The sequence below is a fragment of the Centroberyx gerrardi genome, chromosome 20, assembly GCF_048128805.1.
Source record: "Centroberyx gerrardi isolate f3 chromosome 20, fCenGer3.hap1.cur.20231027, whole genome shotgun sequence".
NCBI classification, from domain to species: domain Eukaryota; kingdom Metazoa; phylum Chordata; class Actinopteri; order Beryciformes; family Berycidae; genus Centroberyx; species Centroberyx gerrardi.
The window spans coordinates 3050782-3073813 of NC_136016.1; the positions used below are offsets into that span (position 1 = coordinate 3050782).

Below are 23032 nucleotides of genomic sequence, written 5' to 3' on the forward strand. Positions count from 1 at the left end.
ATTTTTTTCAAGTTATCCATCACCAGCAGCACTTACATGCTCAGCAAGCAGTGTTGTCAGGTGATGGTACAATTTAGAGACTACACTGACCGAGATGCTTTGCGCCCAAATCCATTTCCTGGTTACTTCGTGGCTTCCTTTAGCCCAACTGTCAGCTGTCTGCAACAGAAACAACAACAGCCAGCGATTTTTGGGCTGTGGTCGCTGCGGCGAGGTTTGTGCTTTCCTTTTATTTTGAGCCTTCCATCATTTTTTGCCTTAAATTGCACCAAAGACTTTGAAGCGGGTAGTTCAATGGTTAGCAAGTTGGTTATCCGATAGTCCCGACGCGAGCCGTCCTCTCGTGTTTATAGAGATACAACGTGTTGCCACACTCCATTCAAAATGTGGCAGTGTATCGTGATCTTGTTTCTTGGCAAAATTGTACACCTTACAAAATCTGAGTTAATACGTTTTCTGAATAACTAGTAGCCACTTTTCATTTCGGTGTATATGTAATCCACCAAGCAGCGTTTATTTCAATAAAATTTCAATTCATACTGTTTGGAGTATACTGCTGGGCTCGCTTGCTGTCGCCTACCGCGGTGTATTTTAGTGGCTGATGATTCGGTGAAACACTGACAAACCAGTTCTAAACATGGTGCGGTTTGGTGGATTGGATATGCCGAATTGAAGAGTTGACCAGTAGTGATTTAGAACAGGTCATCAGTCTTATGCTCTGGGCTATGTAGCCTACTTTTGCCGACAACCAAGGGCACACCAAACTGCCAGATTTTTGAATGGAGGTTCACGTAACTGTCTCTCCATATAAAGAGAACGGCACATATCGGGGCTGGCTGTCCGAGTAAGTTACTTGCAGTTCGATTCTAGTGTATATGGGTTTTCAAGTCAACCACAGTGCCTCAACGGCCAATCAGGAAGCAGTGCTGACTGTCTATCAGCAGCTGTTATGCACAGATTTCCTACAATTCAGTCTTGGTAAGGCTGTTGATTACCACAGTCTGACTGTGGTCTTTTCTGCACTCCTCCTACATCCACTTCCACTTACTTACTGATGGTAATGAGCTGCTAGTGGACCTCTTGAAATGATTAATACAAGATAGAGACACTTTTGTAGTGTGGTTTGGGTGTGACTGAATGAACACATGCAAGACAGATAGCAACATTAGAATTCTAGGACTTCTGTGGTATATAAAGTAATAAAATTTCCACCATTTTTCTAAACATTATGTTTTTGTAAATTGTATCTTCCCTTCTTCAGTGAGCCACACAGGGAGGCAGTGCCTAAGAAGGAACGAAGGAGCGAACAAAAGGTTGTGCACCTCAGGGAAGGCTGAAAGTTAGAAGAGCAACGGGAGAACGAATCTGACAAGACGAAAAAACCCCAATGTGATCCAGAATGGAGGACTTCAGGCGGACATACCTGCGCCTGTGTAAAGAGGGAGGCGTGGAGCCCCAGGAGTCTGTCGTGGCTCAGCTCCAGGAGACCAGGGGGCTTCAGGGCTCCAGACTGGACCTGAGCGGACAGAGCCTGTCTGCGGATACCTGCTCTGTGCTGGCCAGGGTCTTCCACAAAGACGCTGTCTTTACTGAGGTGTCGCTTAGTGACTGCATGCTCAGCGAGGAAGGTGTGTGAGTTTCCCACACTGTGGAATAGATATGTAGCCTTTTTGTTTTTCTATGTGGATTAGAGTTAGACTGGTGTTCTGGTTTGCTGATATCGCAGCCAATATTGGCCTTATTGAAAAATCGGCCAATCAGTGTCCACCTCTGATAAGATGGAGGTTCCTCCCTGAACACAACTAATCAGTATATTCTTAATATTTTTCTATTAGATGTCTGGCCAGAGAAATCACCTAAAAGAATTTCATTAGTCCAGGTCGAAATGGAGAGTTTTAGTGTTCCATGATGGTCTAAATGCCGTTTCAGAGGCTTTTTCACTCTGATGAGAATAAAAGCCTTGTGTTTTTTTTATTGTTTGGGCATGAAAATGGTCAAACCTAAAGATATTGAATATCAGCAGAAAATATTAACTATCGATATGTTCAATCCAAAAAATACCGGTATCAGAACCCCCTTCAAAAACCAAGTGAAAGAGTGATGTTATTTCTGTCACGCATAGAAAACATTGAAGTGTGAGCCTTATCTACACTTCATATACTGTACATGTACAATGTATTAGACTAATATATTGTGAAGACATTTTTGGCCCTTTTTGTTTGTCTTCTTTGTCAATTTGACTGGTTTAATTGTACTAAATGGCATTTCACAGTATGCACAAATTAAAGACCCAGTCCATGTGACAAGTCATTTATTCTAACACTTTATAACAACGTCTCTTGCCATGCATGTGTGTCACTCTCAGGTGCCAAGGTACTCCTGACTGGACTGTGTGGCAACACAACTGTTAAAGTCCTGGATCTGAAGGTAAGACCAGGCAAATTAGGCTGCACACTGTCACCCAAAGGTTTTATTTTGGTAACATTTTATTTTCTGGGTCCACAATTTCCTAATGATTTCCTAGAAAGGAACTGTTCATTTCTTAGGAAGTTTCCTAGAATGAACCATTACATTATGTACTAATTAAGTACCTCCAATTTCTTCTGTTGTTTCCATGACAGAACCATGAAATGATGTAGTAGTTATATATAAAATTAGAAATTAAAGGAAGGAATTCAACAAATAACTATATTATAAATTATATGAAAAATGACTTGGGTTACCAAATTGACTTGACTGCATATTATTTTTCCAATAAATAGTTTATAGTTTTGTAGTTCTTTCCAGGAAATTCTTCTAGAAATCGACAGTATCTTATCGACTCCACCTTACATTTTCTATATAACTACTACATCATTTCATGCTTCTTTCCAGGAAACTGCCGAAGAAATTAAAAGTTCCTTTCTAGGAAATTATGAGGAAATTGTAGACCCAGAAAATAAAGTGTTACCGTTTTTTTTCCCCCCCATGAAGTATGTGCATAGATAGTCACTCAATGCAAAATAATGTTTACAGGGAAATAACCTGAGATCGACAGGGGCTGAGGTGTTGGGGAAGTTGTTGGCACGAAACAAGACTCTGCGAAGGTGAGGATTATGCACCTCAGTTGACCATGAGACTAACTCAAAATCTGTGACAAATGTATCATTGGTTTTAAAGCTGCTCTAGGCAAGATTTGTATGTAAAACAACCCTGCCCCCTCAAGTGGGGCTGCAACAGAGAAGAGCGTCCCATCCCCACTAATTGAGACATTGTAAAATTTCAAACCGTTACCTCTCACTGCCATTTGGGGGTAGCCAACGTTGCAAAGTTGCCTAGTGTAGCTTTAATCTCGAAGGCTTTGCGTATTGCTGTGTCACTGCGCGGTGCTCATATGCCGCTCTGCAGGCTGGTGCTGGAGTGGAACGCGCTGGGGATGTGGGACGAGGCCTTCTCGGTCTTTTGCGAGGGCCTGGCCTCCAACGGCGCCCTGACCCAGCTGGACCTGCGCAATAACCAGATCAACCACAACGGGGCCTCGGAGCTCGCTTTGTCACTCAAGCGGAACAGCACCCTGGAAGTTCTAGGTGACATATCCCCCCCACCCCGATTTCTTGATTTAATTTGATTTTGTTCAAATAGCTTTATTCGTAGCTGTTTTACTCTGGCCTCCCTTCCGATTTTTGTCGTAGATCTGAGGTGGAACAACATCGGTCTGCTGGGCGGCAGGTCTCTTCTGGAGGCTGTACAGCACAACAAGACCCTGGTACAGCTAGAGATGGCAGGGAACAACATACCCAGTGACACACTCAAAGCACTTGGTAAGGTGTGTGTGTGTGTGTGTGTGTGTACATGCTGTAGCATTATGATTTCCTAGTCTTTCCTTATACTGCATGTGTTACTCGCCTTACCCCATATTCCTGTCACCAGTGTTGGGCTTGTTACTCAAAAAAGTACTTGCTACTTATTTCAGAAGTAATTTGAATGTTTAATTGTTACTCCCTGAGACTAGTAATTCCTTAAACTATCTGTTATATTACTTTTCTGTTACAACCCCAAAACTAGCGATCGATCGGATTGCATCCTCTCTTCCCTTCTAAATTCAGGAGAAGTCAGATTCCTCTCCTGCGAATGATCAGGAAACCAAACAGAGTTGATGTCCAATGTTCTTGTCGTCCTTTTACCGGATAAAATCAAATTAGTGGGAATTCTTCCACCCAGAGAAAGTCAATGTTTCTACCATATCTCATCAAAGTAGTGGGAATACTTCCATCCAGAGAAAGTCAATTTTTCTTCCATTTTTCATCTAAGCTGATTTAGTGTGATAGGACGATGACTAATGTGGACGAAATGGAATCCGGGGATAGTGGTGGGGTCTAGCTTTTGGATGCTTCAACTTCAGTCTTATATTTAGAGGGGGTGATAACAAAAATATGGACTTATTTTTGAATGGTAACTGTAGTAAGGTGGTACTGATTTACACATTACTACCCAATGCTGGCTGTCCCAATACTGTCCTCCTCCTACATTCCTCTCTCACCCTGACCCTTTCCCCTGTCGTTTAACCCTTTCAGAGCAGACCATAGAGCATAACTCTGACAGACAGTCCACCATGAGAGAGAGCCGCAGCAGGACCCAGGTCCTCAGCAAGGAGATTCAGATACTTAAGGATGAGAAGGGCCGGCAGGTAACCCAGAAACCAAAGCATGAAATAATTGCGGAAAAAGAACCCTGATGAAGGCAATTACAGCTGAAACATATTATATATAGAAGCTCTCACCTCTCACACCTCTCATAGTTATTAATGCCTTGATGAGGGATATTAATGTTTGTTTTTACTTTGAAACGATTAACTTAGAAGGTGCTGAAAAAAAAAGGTGCTGTCAGTTATAGTTGATACAAGAAGCTTCAAATGTAATGCTAACACCTGAAAGGTTTCAAATGGTTTTCAAGAAAGTGGTTTCTATTGGCTTCTTTACCTGAAAAAATTGACCTTGCTAAGTGATCCATAAGCTTGACCCATGAGTCTGTATTTTATGATGTGGCAGTCTGTACATTCTAAGCATTTCAATTAAAAGACTGGAATTGACTTTGAGGTTAAGGTGATGGTCAGTGTCTGTCTTTTTTTATCAGATATTTTTCTAGCCATTAGCCACTAGATGGCAGAACTCAGTAGTCCCACTTAGAGGTCTTCACGGGTCCAAAATGACAGACCCGAACCCTAATGGACCCGGGAAATTCGTTCCGAGATCCGATTGGACCCAATAATTTTTAAAAATATATATATACTGACCCGTTTTTGCCCGAGATATTACAGACCTGACCCGGTGCATGTCCGAGAGGAGAGAGACGGGTCTCGGGTCTATTTTATGGACCCGACAAACCCGGTAATTAAAATTGCTACTAAAAATGCCGTTCTACTGCTAAAAACGTTTATCATGTCGGATACAACATATAGTAGCCTAATAAAAGGAGATCAAAATAACAGAAAGACTTGCCAAGTTGTGCCGTTCTACAGTTTGTCCAGTAGATGACAGTGAGACTCCATAATGGAATCTAGCAGCTACGTACTCAGCCTAATCATCACGCAAGTTACTCAGCGCTTCCATGCGTTTCTCGTCTCGTCACGTGATCAGCGCTGATGGGAGGCTGAAATGCAATAAGAAATATCACAGGAATCATGTCACCTCTGTCTCCTCTTGTTCCCCCTCTGTAATTCCCCCTGCTTTTTAGAGATTTATTTATATATATATATATATATATATATATATATATATATATATATATATATAAATAAATCTCTAAAAAAAAAAATATATATATATATATATATATATATATATTATATATATAAATATATATATATATATATATATATATATATATATATGTATGTGTATGTTATTTATTTATTTTTTTCTCTCTACCATATAAAGGCGTGTTGATGACTGTGATAACCCCCCTGGCCACCTCTAGCTTGGACAGGCACACATATACTACATGAAATAATTATGATATGCAATCACTGTCAATATGTTATGTTTTTCTTGTTATTCCTCCTATTGTCAGTTCCTAAACCTGATGGAGACCATAGACAGGCAGAGGGAGGAGATGGGACGCTCCAGCAGGTCAGTGGAAGTGGGACTTGATAAAGGCATAAGAATCGTTTTACCAAGATTATTAGACTGAGATCAGTGACAGACACAACCTCCACATCAATGTTTTATTTGTTTTATGTATTTGTACAGAAAAGGAAAGGAATTGATCTCTGGTTTGAGATCCATGTCCAGCGCAACATAAACTACCATGATTTTTTTTAAATAGTATTTAATAATATATTTTAAAACACTGTAGAACATAGGCAAGTTACACATGGGGATTTCATATGCAGCAGGTAAAATACATTAAAGTAGAAGTCACACATAAATATATTGAAAAACAACAACAAAAAATTGTCATTTTATACTGCAGTGCACCCTTATTACAGTGCTCCCTTGTTCTCTAGACACGACCAAACCGGTGTATTTTCCAGATTTATGATGCAAGTCATAGGTTAATTTCTCCAGTGGTAGAAATGTTCTTACAGTCGGGACATGTGGTGTGTACCATGGCAATAATATGCATTTTTCATAAAGTAAATGAGCAAATAGTCATTGTGCATATTCCTCAAAAATAATATTAGGATTATAATACAAAAGGTGAACCTTTGGAGACAAATCAAATTGTTTATCCAAAAGAAATGGTACCACATTTGTAATACACCATGATATTTAAAAGGCATGGAGTTTATGTTTTGTTTTGTTTTTCCCCATCAGGTCAACCACTATTCACGTAGGCCAACTCCAGGAAGCACTGAACGAGAGGAAGTCCGCTGTCAACTCTCTCACTGCCAAGTAATCGTCCCTTCTTCCTTTATTCAATATTCAGCCCATCAAGAGCAAAATCTATTAGATATTGTCACTTTCTTCATTTACCAGTCTCCTAACTGTTGCTGGATATAGGCACAGTGATGCATTAAAGACTCATAACTACATACGTTCCCTCATGCTCCTCCACTGACTCAGCCCACATGATGAATTTTTAATCAGGTGCTTGGAGGGACGACTATTATTAGCTACTAAAGGTTCTCAGGTACACAGACGACCCTGGCTCTTATATTTATTCACGCTGACCCACATACTGTTGTCCGCTCTTTCCCCTAGAGAAGTGTTCTGTATATGTACACCAGTCAGGTGCTACACCGCAAAATATGTCCGTCTTAACAAGTAATTTAGTCTCGTATTCAAGTCTTAAAATCGTCTTTTTCTTCAAACAAGTGAAAAATTCTGCTGATGGGATGAGATAAGTCTGTGTGTTTTGCATGCAGTTGCACTTGTATCTGGGATTTTCTATATACAAATCAATGTCAATATCTTGAAGTAAGGTAAACCACTGCACTAGTATCAAGAAAATTCTTAAAACAAGCTGATTTGCATTGGAAACAAATGAAATAATCTCCTGTTTGGCAGATTTTTCACTTGTTTTAATCAATATAGGATTTTAAGACTCAATACTAGATGCTACATACACACAATACACTACTGGCCACCACTTTCAAATGGGATAGCACCTGAGTTTCATGCTCTGAAGCTTAATGGGTATATATACTATTGGTATGCAATATCCCTTGAAGTCCGGTAAGAAGCACATAACTCAATACTAGGGGTGGGACCATATATCAATACAATACCATACAAAATCAATATAAAACAATGTTTTGTGTGCAGACTGCAGATGACGGAGGCCGCCCTCGCCCTCTCTGAGCAGAAAAACCACAACCTGGGAGAGCTGCTGGCCCGAGTGAAGACAGAGAAGGATGAACAGAGGGAACGACAGAGCAGAGAGAGGAAGAAAGAGCAGGAGGTATGAAGAGAGATGAGACGGACGGCGCTGCAAAAAAAGCCTTTTTAGTCTCATATTCAGTCTCATTTGCATGGGAAACGAGTGAAATTATCTGATCTCTTCTCTCTTTTTTTTCCACTTGATTTACAATAAAAATGACATGACATATTCATATAAATAATGTCAGCTTTGCTATTCTGTATAGCGATTATTATAACACAGTAGTGACTCAACCTTTATCCAGTTCATGACAGCTTTTACATTTGCTGTTTTAAACACATGGTGTGTGAAAATATCTTTTCCCAGGCGGTGTCTCTTTGCCTCGATTTCACGCCATTAAAGAAAATAACATTATTTTCTATCGCTGGCTTTTGGTAAAACAACATTTTAAAAACATTTCACGGGATTGCAAAGAGTGAAAGTAGCCAAGTTAATTGGCTCATAATCAACGGAGGTCCCGCTTGTTTGTGATCTTATTATCTATTAAACTACAAGCATCCATTCATTCCAGTTGTCAGGCTATACATTAGTCTACTTGTCATTTATTAAGCGCATTTCCCCCACTATAATTTCCTTAGGTGATACAAAGGAATACAGGAAGGTATGTGTTTTACTTTTATGGCTTGTTTGGAATAAATAGATGAAGAACTGGGTTCCACCATGGCTGAACAGACAAAGAAAAGAGCTGTAGCCACCTACAGAAACTCAAACTGCATCAACAGAAAATCCAAGCAAAAAGACGTCACAGTACTGGACACACTGTTTGATTGACAGGTGATCTCTGGGAAGTGCAGAGCAGAAACATCACAGCAATGAGTGCTTAGTGCAAAAGATGGAGACTAAATAAAGAAAACAAGAATCATGGATTATCACTTGGGTTACGAGATTACATAACTTGTTAAGATGGATGTTTTTTTGCAGTGAAACACATGTTATTAACTGAGGTGCGATGGTTGGTCATATGATATCGTAATTGCTCTCCATCCTGTAGGAAAGTGTGCTGAGAGAGGGCAAGCTCCTCAGGGAGATGCAGAACATGACAGAAACCAACGTGCAACTCCGAAATAAGGTATGAGCATTGTGTTTTTTGTGAGTTAAAGTCTGTGGTTGACTTGGTCAATGTGAGCCTCATTTCTTTGTGTGTGTGTGTGTGTGTGTGTGTGTGTGTTAGGTGGAGGAGACGGAGCGCAGGTGTAAGTCTCAGCAGCAGCATATCTTTGAGCTGAAGCAGGAGCTGACCAATAGCACAGCGGAGCTCAAGCTACGACTAGCGCAGGCAGAAGGTAACACACACACACACACACACAGACGCACACCCTCATTTTATTCCCAAACGCACACAAGTAAAGACCAGCTTTATCGCATGAAAACGAGGAAGTGTGTCTTCTGTGTCGCTCTCTAATAGACCGTTTGGAAATGGAGAAGAGGCGGTCCAAACAAGCCCTGGAGGACATGGACAGTCTACGCCAGAAAGAGGTACTGTCCTGCATCTTTGTCCCTTCACATGTAGCCTAATATTCCATTGGTAATCAGAATAACAGCCCAGTCAGAATAGAAACACCTCATGTGGCTACGTCAAAAAGAATAGACTCCTAGCCCATGCTGAATGAAGTGTTGTTCGATGCGAAGGGGATGGTGTTAGCCTTTGATAATCCGTTCAATAGGAGAATATTAGCGGCTAATAGCCATGTAAACACTTAAAGCAGTACTCCACTTAGTTTTAACATGGGGGTTATTCGGCTCTTGACCGCCATGAAAACCAGAATATAAACTAATCACCAAGATCAGATGCAGCTGGACGAGTTTGTAGTGTTAGGATTTTTACTTCCCATTCATTTGAATGAGAAAATAGACTGAAAACCGACTTTTAACACATTGGTGAACAGATTCAACAGCAGATCCTGCTTTTAAGACAATAAAGCATCCTGGGTCTGTTGTCATTTTGCATTTTTATTCTTGGTTTACACTAAAATTAGTATTTAAAAATAAAAGTAGATCCGGTCTCCCAAACAGGAGCTATCTCTCCTAAATGGTATTCCTCCGCTATGTTCTCTTCTATCAATTAAAATGCTATTTGCCAAAATTAAGTTATAAAACGTTGGACCCACAGTCAGTTGAAAATCACAGCAGCAGGATCTGTTGTTGAATCTGTTCACCAACGTGTTAAATGTCAGTTTTCACGCTATTTTCGTGGCCTCATTCAAATGAATGGGAAGTAAAAATTGCTTGCCTACCTCTTGCTTACTTAATTATTTATTTATCAGGCTATTTTTTCCTTTTTTTCCTTCAATTGTAGTATGCTGTACTAATGATGTAGTATGATTTAGTAATCCTAATAAACAGTATTAAAAAATATGTTTAAAAATTCTACATTTTCTTTGTGCAGGTGGACCATGTGAATCGCCATCTAGAAGAGAGCGAGAGAGCGCTGCAAGAACGCATCTTCAAACTGGAGGGACAGCGGATACAGTTGGAGGAGGTCAGATCTTGGAAAGAATATCCATGTAAAAAAAAAAAAAAAAAAAACCTACAGTAGACCTAACACAAAAAACAAAACTAGTGAACAAAGTACCTTGTTGTAACAGATTATAGTTATTTATTAGCTTTATATATGAACTAATCTCTAATTGGGATAATTTCTAGAGAACGAAATAAAGTATGTAAATATGAAATGTGTATGTGTCTTGTAGGAACTGAGCAAGGCTAAGGCGGCGTGTGTGACGGAGCGGGCCCAGGCAGAGGAGGAGCTGGGCAAAGTGCGCGCTCAAGTCCGCCTGGAGGAGGTGGGTGTTAATGTCGGATTAAACAAGATGAATGAAACTTTTTAAATGTTGCAAAAAAATGCTATTTAGGTGGTTTCCATTAGGGTTAGATATTTGCCTGTAATGAAATCTCAGATATCCGGCAGTGATGATGGAGGTTCCTTTTCTTTGCACATTTTATTTAAGCATTTAATTGTTGACCATTGAAAAGATGTGGTGAGTCACCCTGCTTTAGAGAGTTGCTAACCCCTTTCATTGGTATGGCTCCCTCCATCCCCCACGCCCCTCCTCGCTCCCACCTTGTTTCCCCTGAGCAGCAGGAGCACGTGGCGTCCTTGGAGGAGAAGCTGCGCTCTGTCCGTCAGTCCCGCCAGGAGGTCCAGACCCACTGCTCCCAGCAGAAGCAGACCATCGCTGATCTGCAGGCCAAGAACGGCCAGCAGAGCATCGAGATCGACGGCTTCCGACGCAGGATAGACGAGCTCCAGCAGGTCAGCGCCCACCTGTTGCACTAATAATGCCTATTACCCTGAGGCAACTGACACAAAATGGATCGCACACACGTCACATTAAAAAACAATAAGTTATCTGAAATGTTATTCCTGATGTACAGGGCGCTATGGCTCACTGAACTCTAAGCTATGGCAAAGTCCATGCGTCTGATACCAACTTCCAAACCCGTTCATATCCAAAAATGTCTGTGGACAAATTATGGCAATGACTGATAACTGTTAAGATATTTGGTCAATGTAAGAAATAGACGTAGGTCAGCAAACTATCAGCTCAGAGAGAGCATTGGTCCTGAATGTTCCTTTGATGTGAATTTTTCCAGATACATTGCAAAAAACATGTCCATCTTAATGAGTCATTAAGTCTCATGTTCAGTCTTATAATGTCATTTTCATAGTTCAAACTTCACACTCCATCAACCTTTCAAGTTTAAAAACTTCCGTCTGCACGCATGTTCGTCATCAAGAAAACAGGTTTTTGGGGGTTGGGATTAGACTCAGTAAAAATGAAGGCCTTGACTTGGAATAGTGGACTATGGCAGGCAGACTGAGTAGGTCAGTAATTCAAAGGTTATTTCAAAGGTTAGGAATTAGGATTAAAAGGGAACAAGCATGGGATTAGGTCTGCAGGCTTCTTTCCCTTAGGATGTAGAGGGGAAAGCAATAGTGGAATTTAGCCGAGAAAAGGACGTTCTTATGGAGAATTCAGATCAGTGGCCATTAACATTCTGCCAATGGGGTGAGATAATTGTTTCTAAAATATTAAGACTCAATACTTGCTGATGGACATTTCTCTTCCACTGTAAATGTCTCAGTGCGCGATGACGATGTTTGGGTGTTGAACAGTCGGTGTTCTCTTGGCAGGAGTTGTCGGGTAAGGACCAGGAGAAGGTGGCCGAGGTCAGCCGGGTGAGGGTGGAGCTGCAGGAGCAAATTGGACATTTGCAAGCAGAGCGGACGGCACAGGGGGGACTCAAAGAGAAAATCAGCGCTCTGGAAAGAGAGATGAAAGGTGCACTCTTGCTCACTTGCTCTTTATTTCCTTCCCCCCATCATCACTCTCTTTCTCAGCTTTCCCAAACCCTTTGCTCTCCTTCTCACTGTACATCTTTTTTTGTTGCCATATTACGCTGCAAAAGTGTCCTTCTTCAAGTCATTTAGTTTCATATTCAGGCTTCAAATCTTATTTTTCTTAAAGCAAGTCAAAAATAATTTCACTTTATGCCAGTGTAAATCAATTTATCCGGATCATTTTCTTGATACCAGTAGCATGATCTGCCTTATTTCAAGAGATTGTCACAAAACAAGATTTTAAGACTCAATACTAGAGAGAGAACGGAGAGGAAGAAAGAGTAGGAGGCATGAGGAGAGACTGGATAGAAGACGGCACTGTGAAAAATGTCCATCTTGACAAGTCATTTAGTCTCATATCCAGTCTTCAAAACCATGTGAAAGATTCTGCCAAAAAAGCTCAGATAATTCCACTTCCACTTTCCTCACTGCAAAAAATCTCCATCTTAACAAGTCATTTAGTCTATCATTGAGTCCTAAAATCATCATTTTCTTAAAAAAAAGTGAAATAATCTGCCCATGGGGTTACATCATTTGACCTGTTTCCAATGCAAATTGTAGAATTTTTTAGAATCATGTTTCATTTTCTTGATAGTAGTGCAGTGGGAGTTCTGGTGATTTTCTACAAAAAGAAAGTTATACAAACATCTTAGAACAAATATCTTGAAACAAGGCAGAATAAGCCAGTTCACTCCACTAATGTCAAGAAAATGACTTGATTCAAGAAAAAATTTCAAATAAGTTGCATTGGAAACAAGTGAAATGATTTTACCCCATTGGCAGATTTGTTTCACTTATTTTAAGAAAAAATAAATTTTAAGACTCGATACTAACACATTAGACTCTCAAATGTTTTCTCTGCCAGTCTTTTGAGCATTTCTAACCCCGTCCCGTCCTGCCCTGCCCTGCAGTACTGACCAGCAGCCACCGGGAGGCGATCCTCGACAAAGAAAGCGAGATCTCCTCCCTGCTGGAGAAGCTCCGGCTGCGGGAGGCGGAGATCCAGAGGATGAGGGAGGACGAGGCCCAGAGAGCCAGCTACCTGCAGAGCGCCATCCTCACCTACGTCCAGGGCTCGCCGCTGGGCCACTACAGCAGCCCCAAGAAATGACCCACAATCCTCTGACCCCCCCTCCCCTCACAGGGTTCCTGCACAGGTCGGGGAAAGTCTGGAAATGTGTGGAATAGAGAATTTGGTGGTTTCCCGGTCTTGAAAACTTGGAAAATTATGAAAAATTGTCTTTTTCTTTCTAGTTTTAGGTTCCCTGTCATCTTGCATACTATATCTGTTGACTATTGGCATAAATAATATTGAACGCCAACCAAAATCTTCAAATCCAGTCAAGAAATGAAGGTCTTGGAAAAAGTCTGGAATTTTGAAATACGAACTGTGTAGGAATCCTGTCCCCCCCTCCTAGTTATTGCAGCTCATCAGTACATGTTTACTGCTGTAACTGTGTTCAGGTTCACTGCTGGGACTCGACATTCTACATTCCATATTCTATTGCAAATATGCTAATATATCATCCCTTCACCTACACACAAGCCTCACCACCGGTTCAGTCCTAAGAAGTATTCTTAACTCTAAGACACTGGTATTAAAATCGTATTTTTCTTCAAACAACTGGGAAAAAAGTCTGCCAGCAGGGTGAGATGATTTCACGTTTCAGGAATTTTCTTAGTCACATATTAGATCTGCCTTGTTTAAAGATACTGATGCTTGTTTTTTTTAAAATACCCGAAACAAGTGAAACTGAATGGGAAACGAGTGGAAGTGTCTCACTCCATTACCTGGATCTTTCACTTCCTTTGAGAGAAAAAGAGAAACCAAGGAGAACCCAAACCCTACTGAACACACCACTAAACATCAAAAAGAAAAAAATCAAAAATTATGGCATTTATTAATCCATGCTCGGCTCCCAAAAATGTCTCAATACCGGCATTTTGCTACTGCATATTCATCAGGGTCTCACTTGTTTTCAGAAAAATATGATTTTAATGCTTAATATGAGACTAAGTCACATGTAAAAATTGACATTTTATGTTCTGAAACTTGACATTATTCATTATTACATGATAACCAATTTTTTATTATATCATTGCCAAGGAATTTCCAGTCCCAGGACTTTACCTCTTCCATTAACTGAGATGAATTGTGCTTAAAATCATCTACAACGCATTATTCTTCCCCCTGTTTGCCCTACAGGGACCAGTACATATCCAGTCCCATTCTACTGGACCCATTCTACTGGACCCATCCTCCTGTCCGTCCGAATCGAATGCAGTGTAGTCTTCCATTGCTCATGTGTTTACGTACAACAGTGACAATGTTTGATAGACATCAGAACAGAGATTTGATCCACTTAAGCCTTTATTTCGTATCTATCAAACCAAAAATAAGACCGTTTCTCCTCTGCGGCTCATGCAGAGAGCAATAAACCGGTTCACAAAATGTCATTTGCTGTTTTTTGCAGTGATATTTGGTGAAGAACCTCCTATTTTCAACAGCTGATGCAGTTTTTTAAAAATATGAATTGCTGTTTTATATCTTGATATCGTTTCAGAAAATCAGAGATTTCAGTATGCGCTTGATATGTTGTAATAAAAATTTTTCAGGTGTGTTTTTACCATTTTGCACTATGTTTTTGATTATATTTGTTTTTTTTCTATCAGTAAAATGCAATAATTTCTGAATGGTTTCTCCTCATTATTTCACTTATGTGTGATTCATGTAGCTGGTAGAGGCTAATGTAGAGTTAGATTTGCCTATATACAGATAACCTTACAATATCTGTGGTGTGTTGTGTAGATGGGGTGGGGATGGATGAGGTCACTGAGGCATCTTGGAATTACAGCCGAAGAGGTCTAACTGTCAAGATAGTTCACTTGCTGTTCCAGCCTATGAAATCCTTTGTCCACTAGATCTTGCACATGCGCACATGTTGAGGTTCAGTTTATATGGGGTTTTGAAGGCTGCTTACTGATAGCAGTCCTCTTAAGTGATGATGTCATTTCTGGTTTTTCAGATTCTATCAAAATACCTTTTTTTCCCTCTATGGTGAAAATGAATGGGATTTTTGGATCCCGTTTGCCAATCGCTCTGTTTTTAAAATGGGTGAAATAATGCAAATTGAAATGACATAAGAAGTTATTATATATTTAAACGTGTTATTGAATTTTAAAATATTTTGCTAACAACCATAGTGTGGGTGTTGTGTTAACTTATTGTCACACAGCTGTGAAATGATGTAAGTATGGATGGCAATCTTTATTTTTATTGCAAAACCCACCAGAATCCACCTCAACTAATAAAGAAATGCATAATAGAGGAACCCTCAAAGCAGCAATATTAGTGTTGGACCTAGTTAAAGGAAATCATTTTACACCTTTATTAAATTTCATATTGGACTGAATAAGGCGAAGACGTGTGTCAAATTCTGCTTTTACTCCCAGTCCAAAAAAAAAAAGCGAAGTCGGAAGTGTCGGGAGCGAACCCTCTCGTCGCCTGCCTCATTCTTTTGTTCCCTCCTTGCGACGCTGGCCCTTTAAATCCGCTCGGTCTTCTCCGGAGCCGCTCGCGCGCTGCTCGTCATCGACCCCTTTCACTGCGGCTCCATCGCTGAGCGGACTGGCCCGCTGCTCTCATCCGAGACCACAGCGCAGATTGTCGGATCTATTCAACAACCACCGCCGGCTCGTTGGACACCGTCAGCCGCTGCAGAAATGCAAGCTATCAAATGCGTGGTGGTCGGCGACGGGTAAGCGCACCTTTCGATCAGAGGAACCGCCGCGTATTTTCCTCGCGTGCGATTCGGCGATGCGTCCACGGATGGATTGATGGATGGGAGGATGCTATGTAGGAAAAGGGGCTGGGGCTCTCCCGATTTTTGACGGGTGGTCTGCTTTTATGTGGTCTATGCGATGCTCCGGCGAGTGAAAAAAAAATCTTTATATCTTCCACTTCCAATTGCATTCGGGTTGTGTCCTCCAGCTTATTGTGCGGGTAGGAAGAGAGCGCCTAGGGGATGCTATGCGGGGAACACCTACACGCCTCATAGGCCACTGGAGGCAGGCTGAAGTGCTGATGCACGCTAAGGAATCTGTGGCAAAACAGGCCTCATTCCCTTAATTCTGCCCTCTCCATGCGTTTCTCACCGCATCGTGTGCAGAAATCCCGCCAGGATCCATTTTCCTCATTGCTGCACTTAAATCCTAATATCATGTCTGTGGACCAGCCTAATCTATTATAGTAGATATCTGCAGGAATAGGGGATGCTGGGCTACAGCACTGATGGCTAAGGTCATCAACCACTTTAACATGAAGGCATTAACATCATGTGTGTATCTGCATCTTCTCATTCCTCATAGGAGATGGTAGGAGATGTAGGTGTCAGGACGAAAGGCCCATACTTCTTTTTTAGCTCCCCTCCCTCTTGTTTTTCATCCTCCACCCCTCTCTCTCTGCCCCGCTCTCCTTCCCAGCCAGGCAAACTCGCTGACCCCAAATCTCACGGTGCCCTCACACACATTGGGAGTGTGTGTGTAGGGAGAGAGAGTGGGAGAGAGAGAGACACACACACTCACAAAATCACTCTCATTATTGCATGCATGAGTACACCGCTCACTCCAATACTCGTCCATGCCACTACCGATCTGTGCGGCATCCCTCGGACAGACAGGCTGCCAAATACTGAGCTTGTGTCAGTGTAGAATGGGGAGGGGTTGTGGTGTGTTGTGTGTTGCAGAGAGAGAGGTATAGTCATGTTGTGCGTGTGTGTGTGTGTGTGTAAGTGAAAGGGGGCTTGGTATCAGAGGGGCTACTATGCCCCTCAGGCAACATGAATGTAGGCCAGTGTCTCTGTGGCACTCTGTGAAAGGGAGAGGCTGCATGTCTTTACACACACACACACACACACACACACACACACATACAGTCATGTTTTGTTTTACCCTTACATATGAGTATAGACCTATGTTACAAACATCTAGACAACACAGACCCAACAAATATCTTATTTTTAGTATTGCATGTTTTTCCCCCTGTAGCGCGGGACAGATGCCATTCCGTCATCTCACTTAAATCTATCTCTCAAGCTTGACATTCGTGGTGGATAATAGGATTTCAGTCCCAGCCAGAAGAGAGACACACATGTTGGAGCTGGACCAACAGATCTTGGAAAATTCCTATCTATTTATAATCTTGTATCCTCTATCCTCTCCCCCCCACAGGGCTGTAGGTAAGACCTGTCTGCTGATTAGCTACACTACCAATGCCTTCCCCGGGGAATACATACCCACTGTGTGAGTAAACCACATTATGTTCAGTATTACTTGATGTAGGCAGTGGTGATGTGTTAAATAAAAAGGTTGGGTAACCACAAATATGAAAGAAAATCAGTAATACGTTCAGAAAAGCATTTATTCATGCGGTTTCCTTAAAGGGGCATTAAGTAATTTGGGATTTTATCGACCTCTACAGGCAACCAGTAGGAATTGCAACAACATCGGCAGCTCTTTGGCGCATCTTAAAGTGATATTCCACTTAGTTGGGGGTTATTCAGCACTTGACCACCATGGAAACCAGAATATAAACTACTCACCAAGATCAGATGCAGCTGGACGAGTTTGTAGTGTTCTGATTTTTACTTCCCATTCATTTGAATGAGGCACAAAAATAACCTGAAAACTGACATTTAACACGTTGGTCCTGGTCCTTCATCATTTTGCATTTCTATTCTTGCTTTACACTAAAATTAGTATTTAAAAATAAAAGTGGATCCGGTCTCCCAAACAGGAACTATCTGTCCTAAATGGTATCCCTCCGCTATGTTCTCTTCTATTAATAAAAATGCTATTTGGCGAAATTATGTTCTAAAATGTTGGACCAACAATCCAGTAATCCAGTGAAAATCACAGCAGCAGGATCTGTTGTTGAATCTGTTCACCAACGTGTTAAATGTCAGTTTTCAGTCTATTTTCGTGGCCTCATTCAAATGAATGGGAAGTGAAAATCCAAACCCTACAAACTCGTCCAGCTGCATCTGATCTTGGTGATTAGTTTATATTCTGGTTTTCATGGTCAAGAGCAGAATAAAGTTAAAACTAAGTGGAATATTGCTTTAAGGTGGCCTGTAATTGACATATATAATAAAGTCACGTTTATACAATAGAGAGGAGAAAGCTAGCTAATTAGAGCAGAGATTCCACGGAAACATCTAGTGAAAAGACAATATATCACCATGCTAAATACTGCAATAACATTACTGCTTTGCCATTTGCTTTTTTGCTTGAGAACAATGCTTTTTAGCCTTTGTTGCTGAAATGTGTTGCAAGGGGGGAACTGAGAGTGTCTTGAAACCCCCAAAGGCACGGGAGTTTTTGTTAGTTTTGTATACAGGCCAGAAAGTGAGTTCTGAAAGCCAGAAATCTTAGCACCTGGCCAAGTAACCGTTGAGTCATTGGTATTGAGCAACAACCCTATCAACCACCTGCAGAATTTAGTACTATGGGGTGGTAAAAACCTGAATTACTGCACTTTTAAAAGATTATATTTCTGTTTGATACTTACCAAGATGTGTACCATGAATTTATGTCAGCCTAAAAAGGTGGATAAACTGTTCCTCAAGTGCAAAGGTGGGTAAACTTGAGTGTAGCTGTGTTTACCCTCCTCTACCTCCCTGGATGTAGACCTACATAACACAGTTGCATTTTACTCAGTGAAATATCCGCCTTCCTGCAGCTTTGACAACTACTCCGCCAATGTGATGGTGGATGGGAAACCAGTGAACCTGGGCCTCTGGGATACAGCCGGACAGGAAGACTACGATAGGCTCAGACCACTGTCTTACCCACAGACGGTATCTACACACACACACACACATGCGCGCCCAGCTCTCAAACACTATCTGAGGCCTCTAAAGCTATCTGCATACAGCCTTCAATGCCACACTGCAACAAATGTCCATCGTAACAAGTCATATTCAGTCTTAAAATCGTATTTTTCTTAAACAAGTGAAAAATGCTGCCAATGGGATGAGATAATTCCACTTGTTCCAATGCAGTTTCGCTTATTTCAGGATAAAAAAAACAAACAAAAAAATGGTGTCAGTATCTTGAAACAAGGCAGAGGCCTGATCACTGCACTAGTATCAGGAAAATGATACGTCATCAAAGAAAATCTGTTGATTTGCATCGGAAAGTGAAACAACCTCAACCCATTGGCAGATTTCTCTTTACACGTTTTAAGAAAAATACGATTTTAAGCATCAATACTAGATTACGATGGACATTTTTTGCAGCCACACACACAGATCTTGCTCTCAACTAGCCATCTCTCTGGTTCTCTCCCAGGATGTGTTCTTGATATGCTTCTCCCTGGTCAGCCCGGCCTCCTTTGAGAACGTCCGAGCTAAGGTCAGTACGCTGACTGACCCTTCGAGTCTGACCACAACGAGGCACATCTATGGCTCCTCCTGGCTTATCACAACGCTGTTGGAAAAAAAAAGGCACCCCTGTCCGGACCTTGTCTTACAATGTTCTGGATTTGAGTGCTCGCATTCCCCTACGGGACGTGGTACAGAGCAATGTTGCAAGGCAAGGTCTGAACGAGGCCAGGCGCTCTATAGAGGGAGAGGAACAGCCTTACTGTGGTTTCAGCTGCTGAGTATCATGAGATGCTCTCATGTGAAATCACACTCTTCCCTTAAGGTCAGATCTCCCTCTACAGTTTGTCTTGCACCGGTCCAACGGGATTCTCTCATCATGTGAAGTAGATTAGCTGAGGTTGCTTTGCCCAAGGATGTTTTGCGCTCAGTTAGAACTATGGTTCCATTCACACAGATCTATTAAAAACTCCTATTTCCACAATTCGTAGAATCTATTGCATGTCAGCGTGGAAAGGCGCTCATCGCTCTGCCACTCTGTCCAGCTAACTCTACTCTCTCTCCTCTCACTGACTTTTTCCTTTATATGTGTGTGTGTGTGGTGCCCCAGTGGTACCCTGAGGTGAGACACCATTGCCCCAACACGCCCATCATCCTGGTGGGCACCAAGCTGGATCTGCGAGACGACAAGGACACCATTGAGAGGCTGAGGGACAAGAAGCTGTCCCCCATCACCTACCCGCAGGGCCTGGCCATGGCCAGAGAGATTGGTGAGGCTGTGTTTGCCTTATGTGCAACTGCATAGGTTATGTAAGATCAAGATTCAATAGATTATTACCATTTGTTACACGGCTTTGTTCAGTAGCCTACTCAATTCTGATTGGCCAATGACGGCATTCTGACATCTGTTTGTCTTGTTAATTTCTAATCAAATTAACTGACGACACCTTGTGCCAAAAAGACGTTACTCCTTACTTCCTGCAGTAACTTGGTTGCTCCTGATGGACTATTTTTTTGGCAGAAGGTTGACAATTACTCTAGTTTGTAATTAAATCATTTTAAATCAGTATTTCACGTCAAATGATGAATGTCATAGGTAGGTAGCCGTGTAATAAGTGGGATAATGTATAGGGTGCCGGTCATTTTTTGCAAAATAATCCCTAAAAGGGTGAATCAAGAACAAGACACGTAGTGAAGAACACAAGGTTGCTAGGAATTTGCTTTATTCACATGGCAGCCATATTTAATTAAGTCAGGGTGGGAAACCCTACACGGTAAACAGCAAAGCAGATAGAAAGGTAAACAAAAAAGTTTAAATATACACCAAAAGAGATGAGCATAGATGTAGAAGGTCTAAATGAAAGGTTACAGCAAGTGGATTGAAGGGTACATCCGTGATGTTGATCCATAACGTTAGCTAATGTTAGCATTCAGCTACTACATGTTGTTAACATTATATTTATCGCCAAACCAACTGGCTAGAAAATGTCGTTATTCACAGCCATTATCTTTAGTATTAGTAATATGCTACAATTATGCTTTCCGCAGTGGCATTTCTTTGACAGTCAAATTGTTTATGCTAGCTGTGTCTGCTAGGTAACACTAGCTTTAGGTGACTTTAGCAGGTTAAAACTTCTACTGTTCAAACTGGCTGTTGGCTACAACTTTCATTCGACCTACAGTAGTTGGCTTAGAGATAAATACGTAGCTGACTACTAATATTAGCTAACATTATAGATGTCACTTTCAATCCAGTTGTTGCAGTCTTTGCTTTGGACCTTCTTGGGTGATTTGACCTCCAGCTCTGCTCATCTCTCTTATCAAAGGATAATATTGGTGTATGTTTAAATTTTTTTTGTCCAATGATGGGTTGATTTTGTCTGTTTGCAAACAGACAAAATCAACCCATCATTGGACAAAAAAAATGTACATACCTGGAATTTACCAGGAATAATTTACCTACCTGGAAGACGTTCAATCACACCTCTTTGAAAGTGCATTAAAGCATTTTCTTCAACTGTTGAAGGAAGCATGTATGCTAATGTATGCACTATGGAAAATAATTGTATACAGTGGATGGGGAACATAATGGAAACATCATATGATAAAGGACTTTATCTTGATGGTGGATCTGTAATGGTATGGGCAGCCATCTCATGGGACTCATTAGGTCCAATGATTGGTCTGCATGGCCACATAACAGTCAAGGAATATGAGGCCATATTACAGGACCAGGAGAACCCTGGGGTGCAAACACTGTTCTCTCATTATGTTCCCATATTCCAAGATGATAATTCCCGCATACACACTGCTAAACAAATTCAACCAAGATGAAGTTCCATGGCCTCTCCAGGATCTAAACATCATTGAACCTTTGGGAGTTCTTGAGTGCAGAGTGCAAAGCTTCATGCCTCCAAGAACTGGAGGTTTTCTTTCTTGAAGAAAGGTCCAATGTCCCACTATGTACAGTTCAGGACTTGATGTCAGCAGTACAAGCAGGACTGTAGCCATTCTGGAGGCAAAGGGTGGTCCTACTCATCATTAGATATTTGATATTCATATATTGTGAGGCGTTTCTATTATTTTCTCCATTCCCTGCACGTGTCCATGTATCCATACTTCTTTACTGCTTTCACCTGGCCTTCCCAAGCCATTGCTGTGCTTTACAGGTAGAAGCAGTGGCACTGAGAACTAAACTATGTCCGCTATGTGTCCCACCGTGTCTTCTCCCCGGTCCTCAGGGGCTGTGAAGTACCTGGAGTGCTCTGCGCTGACCCAGCGGGGGCTGAAGACGGTATTCGACGAGGCCATCCGAGCCGTGCTCTGCCCTCCGCCGGTCAAGAAGCGGGGGAAGAGGTGCACCATGTTCTGAGGAGGAAGCGACGCTAAAACACAGTACATGACCATGAACAACAACCACTACTTCTCTGAGAGGATGAGAGAGAGAGAAACCTAGCGAGAGTGAGTGTGCACTGCTGAGATTTTGTTTCTTTATATTGATGTTTTTTCAAAGTGATATTGGTAACAAGGCCAATACATAAAACCGTTTTTTTTACATTACTGAATAAGTTCGTTTCTCTGTGAAAGACGTTGACTGTCCATCTACTTTATACAGCATAGAACCACATCAAGTTGCCATTGTTTTATATGCAGAGGACCGACAGAGGTTTCTATTACTGTTATTCATACTGCACCATCCCTTCTTTCTCAGCCATGCTTGCTTGAGTTGATGCAGTGTTGACTAAATAGAAAGTGAACTGTGAATACGCCTTCAGGTTTGAAGTTACCCTTAGCGTCTGATCTAGGATCAGTGCGTGGTGCCATGGAAACAAAATTCATACTTCTGGCATGCTAAAATCCGCAAAATGGGACAAAATACTGTCATTTTGGCAGCCTGGTCTCACGAAATTTTGTGAAATGAGCATGATTGAAATGCAGATAATGTGTT

General features: G+C 41.4%; 2 protein-coding genes across 3 annotated transcripts; both read left to right on the forward strand.

Annotated features, from left to right (window-relative positions):
* The first annotated feature begins 152 nt into the window (after nt 1-152).
* On the forward strand, nt 153-13485 carry lrrc45 (leucine rich repeat containing 45). Its single transcript, XM_071924984.2, has 18 exons — nt 153-214; nt 1262-1628; nt 2366-2427; nt 3016-3086; nt 3388-3566; nt 3672-3800; nt 4554-4666; nt 6049-6107; nt 6795-6872; nt 7746-7881; nt 8852-8929; nt 9032-9143; nt 9266-9336; nt 10247-10339; nt 10551-10643; nt 10940-11113; nt 11996-12143; nt 13114-13485. Exons 2-18 carry the CDS (start codon nt 1400-1402, stop codon nt 13311-13313), a joined length of 2025 nt encoding a protein of 674 aa, XP_071781085.1. The 5' UTR covers nt 153-214; nt 1262-1399; the 3' UTR covers nt 13314-13485.
* rac3b (Rac family small GTPase 3b) lies at nt 13431-22456 on the forward strand. Of its 2 annotated transcripts, XM_071924986.2 has the most exons (7): nt 13431-13440; nt 15933-15960; nt 17432-17503; nt 18942-19059; nt 19553-19615; nt 20195-20354; nt 22326-22456. In XM_071924986.2, exons 1-7 carry the CDS (start codon nt 13431-13433, stop codon nt 22454-22456), a joined length of 582 nt encoding a protein of 193 aa, XP_071781087.1. The 2 variants fall into 2 exon arrangements, with proteins under 2 accessions (XP_071781087.1, XP_071781086.1); XM_071924985.2 differs by lacking the exon at nt 13431-13440 and having other exon boundaries at nt 15926-15960.
* The last annotated feature ends 576 nt before the right edge of the window (nt 22457-23032 follow it).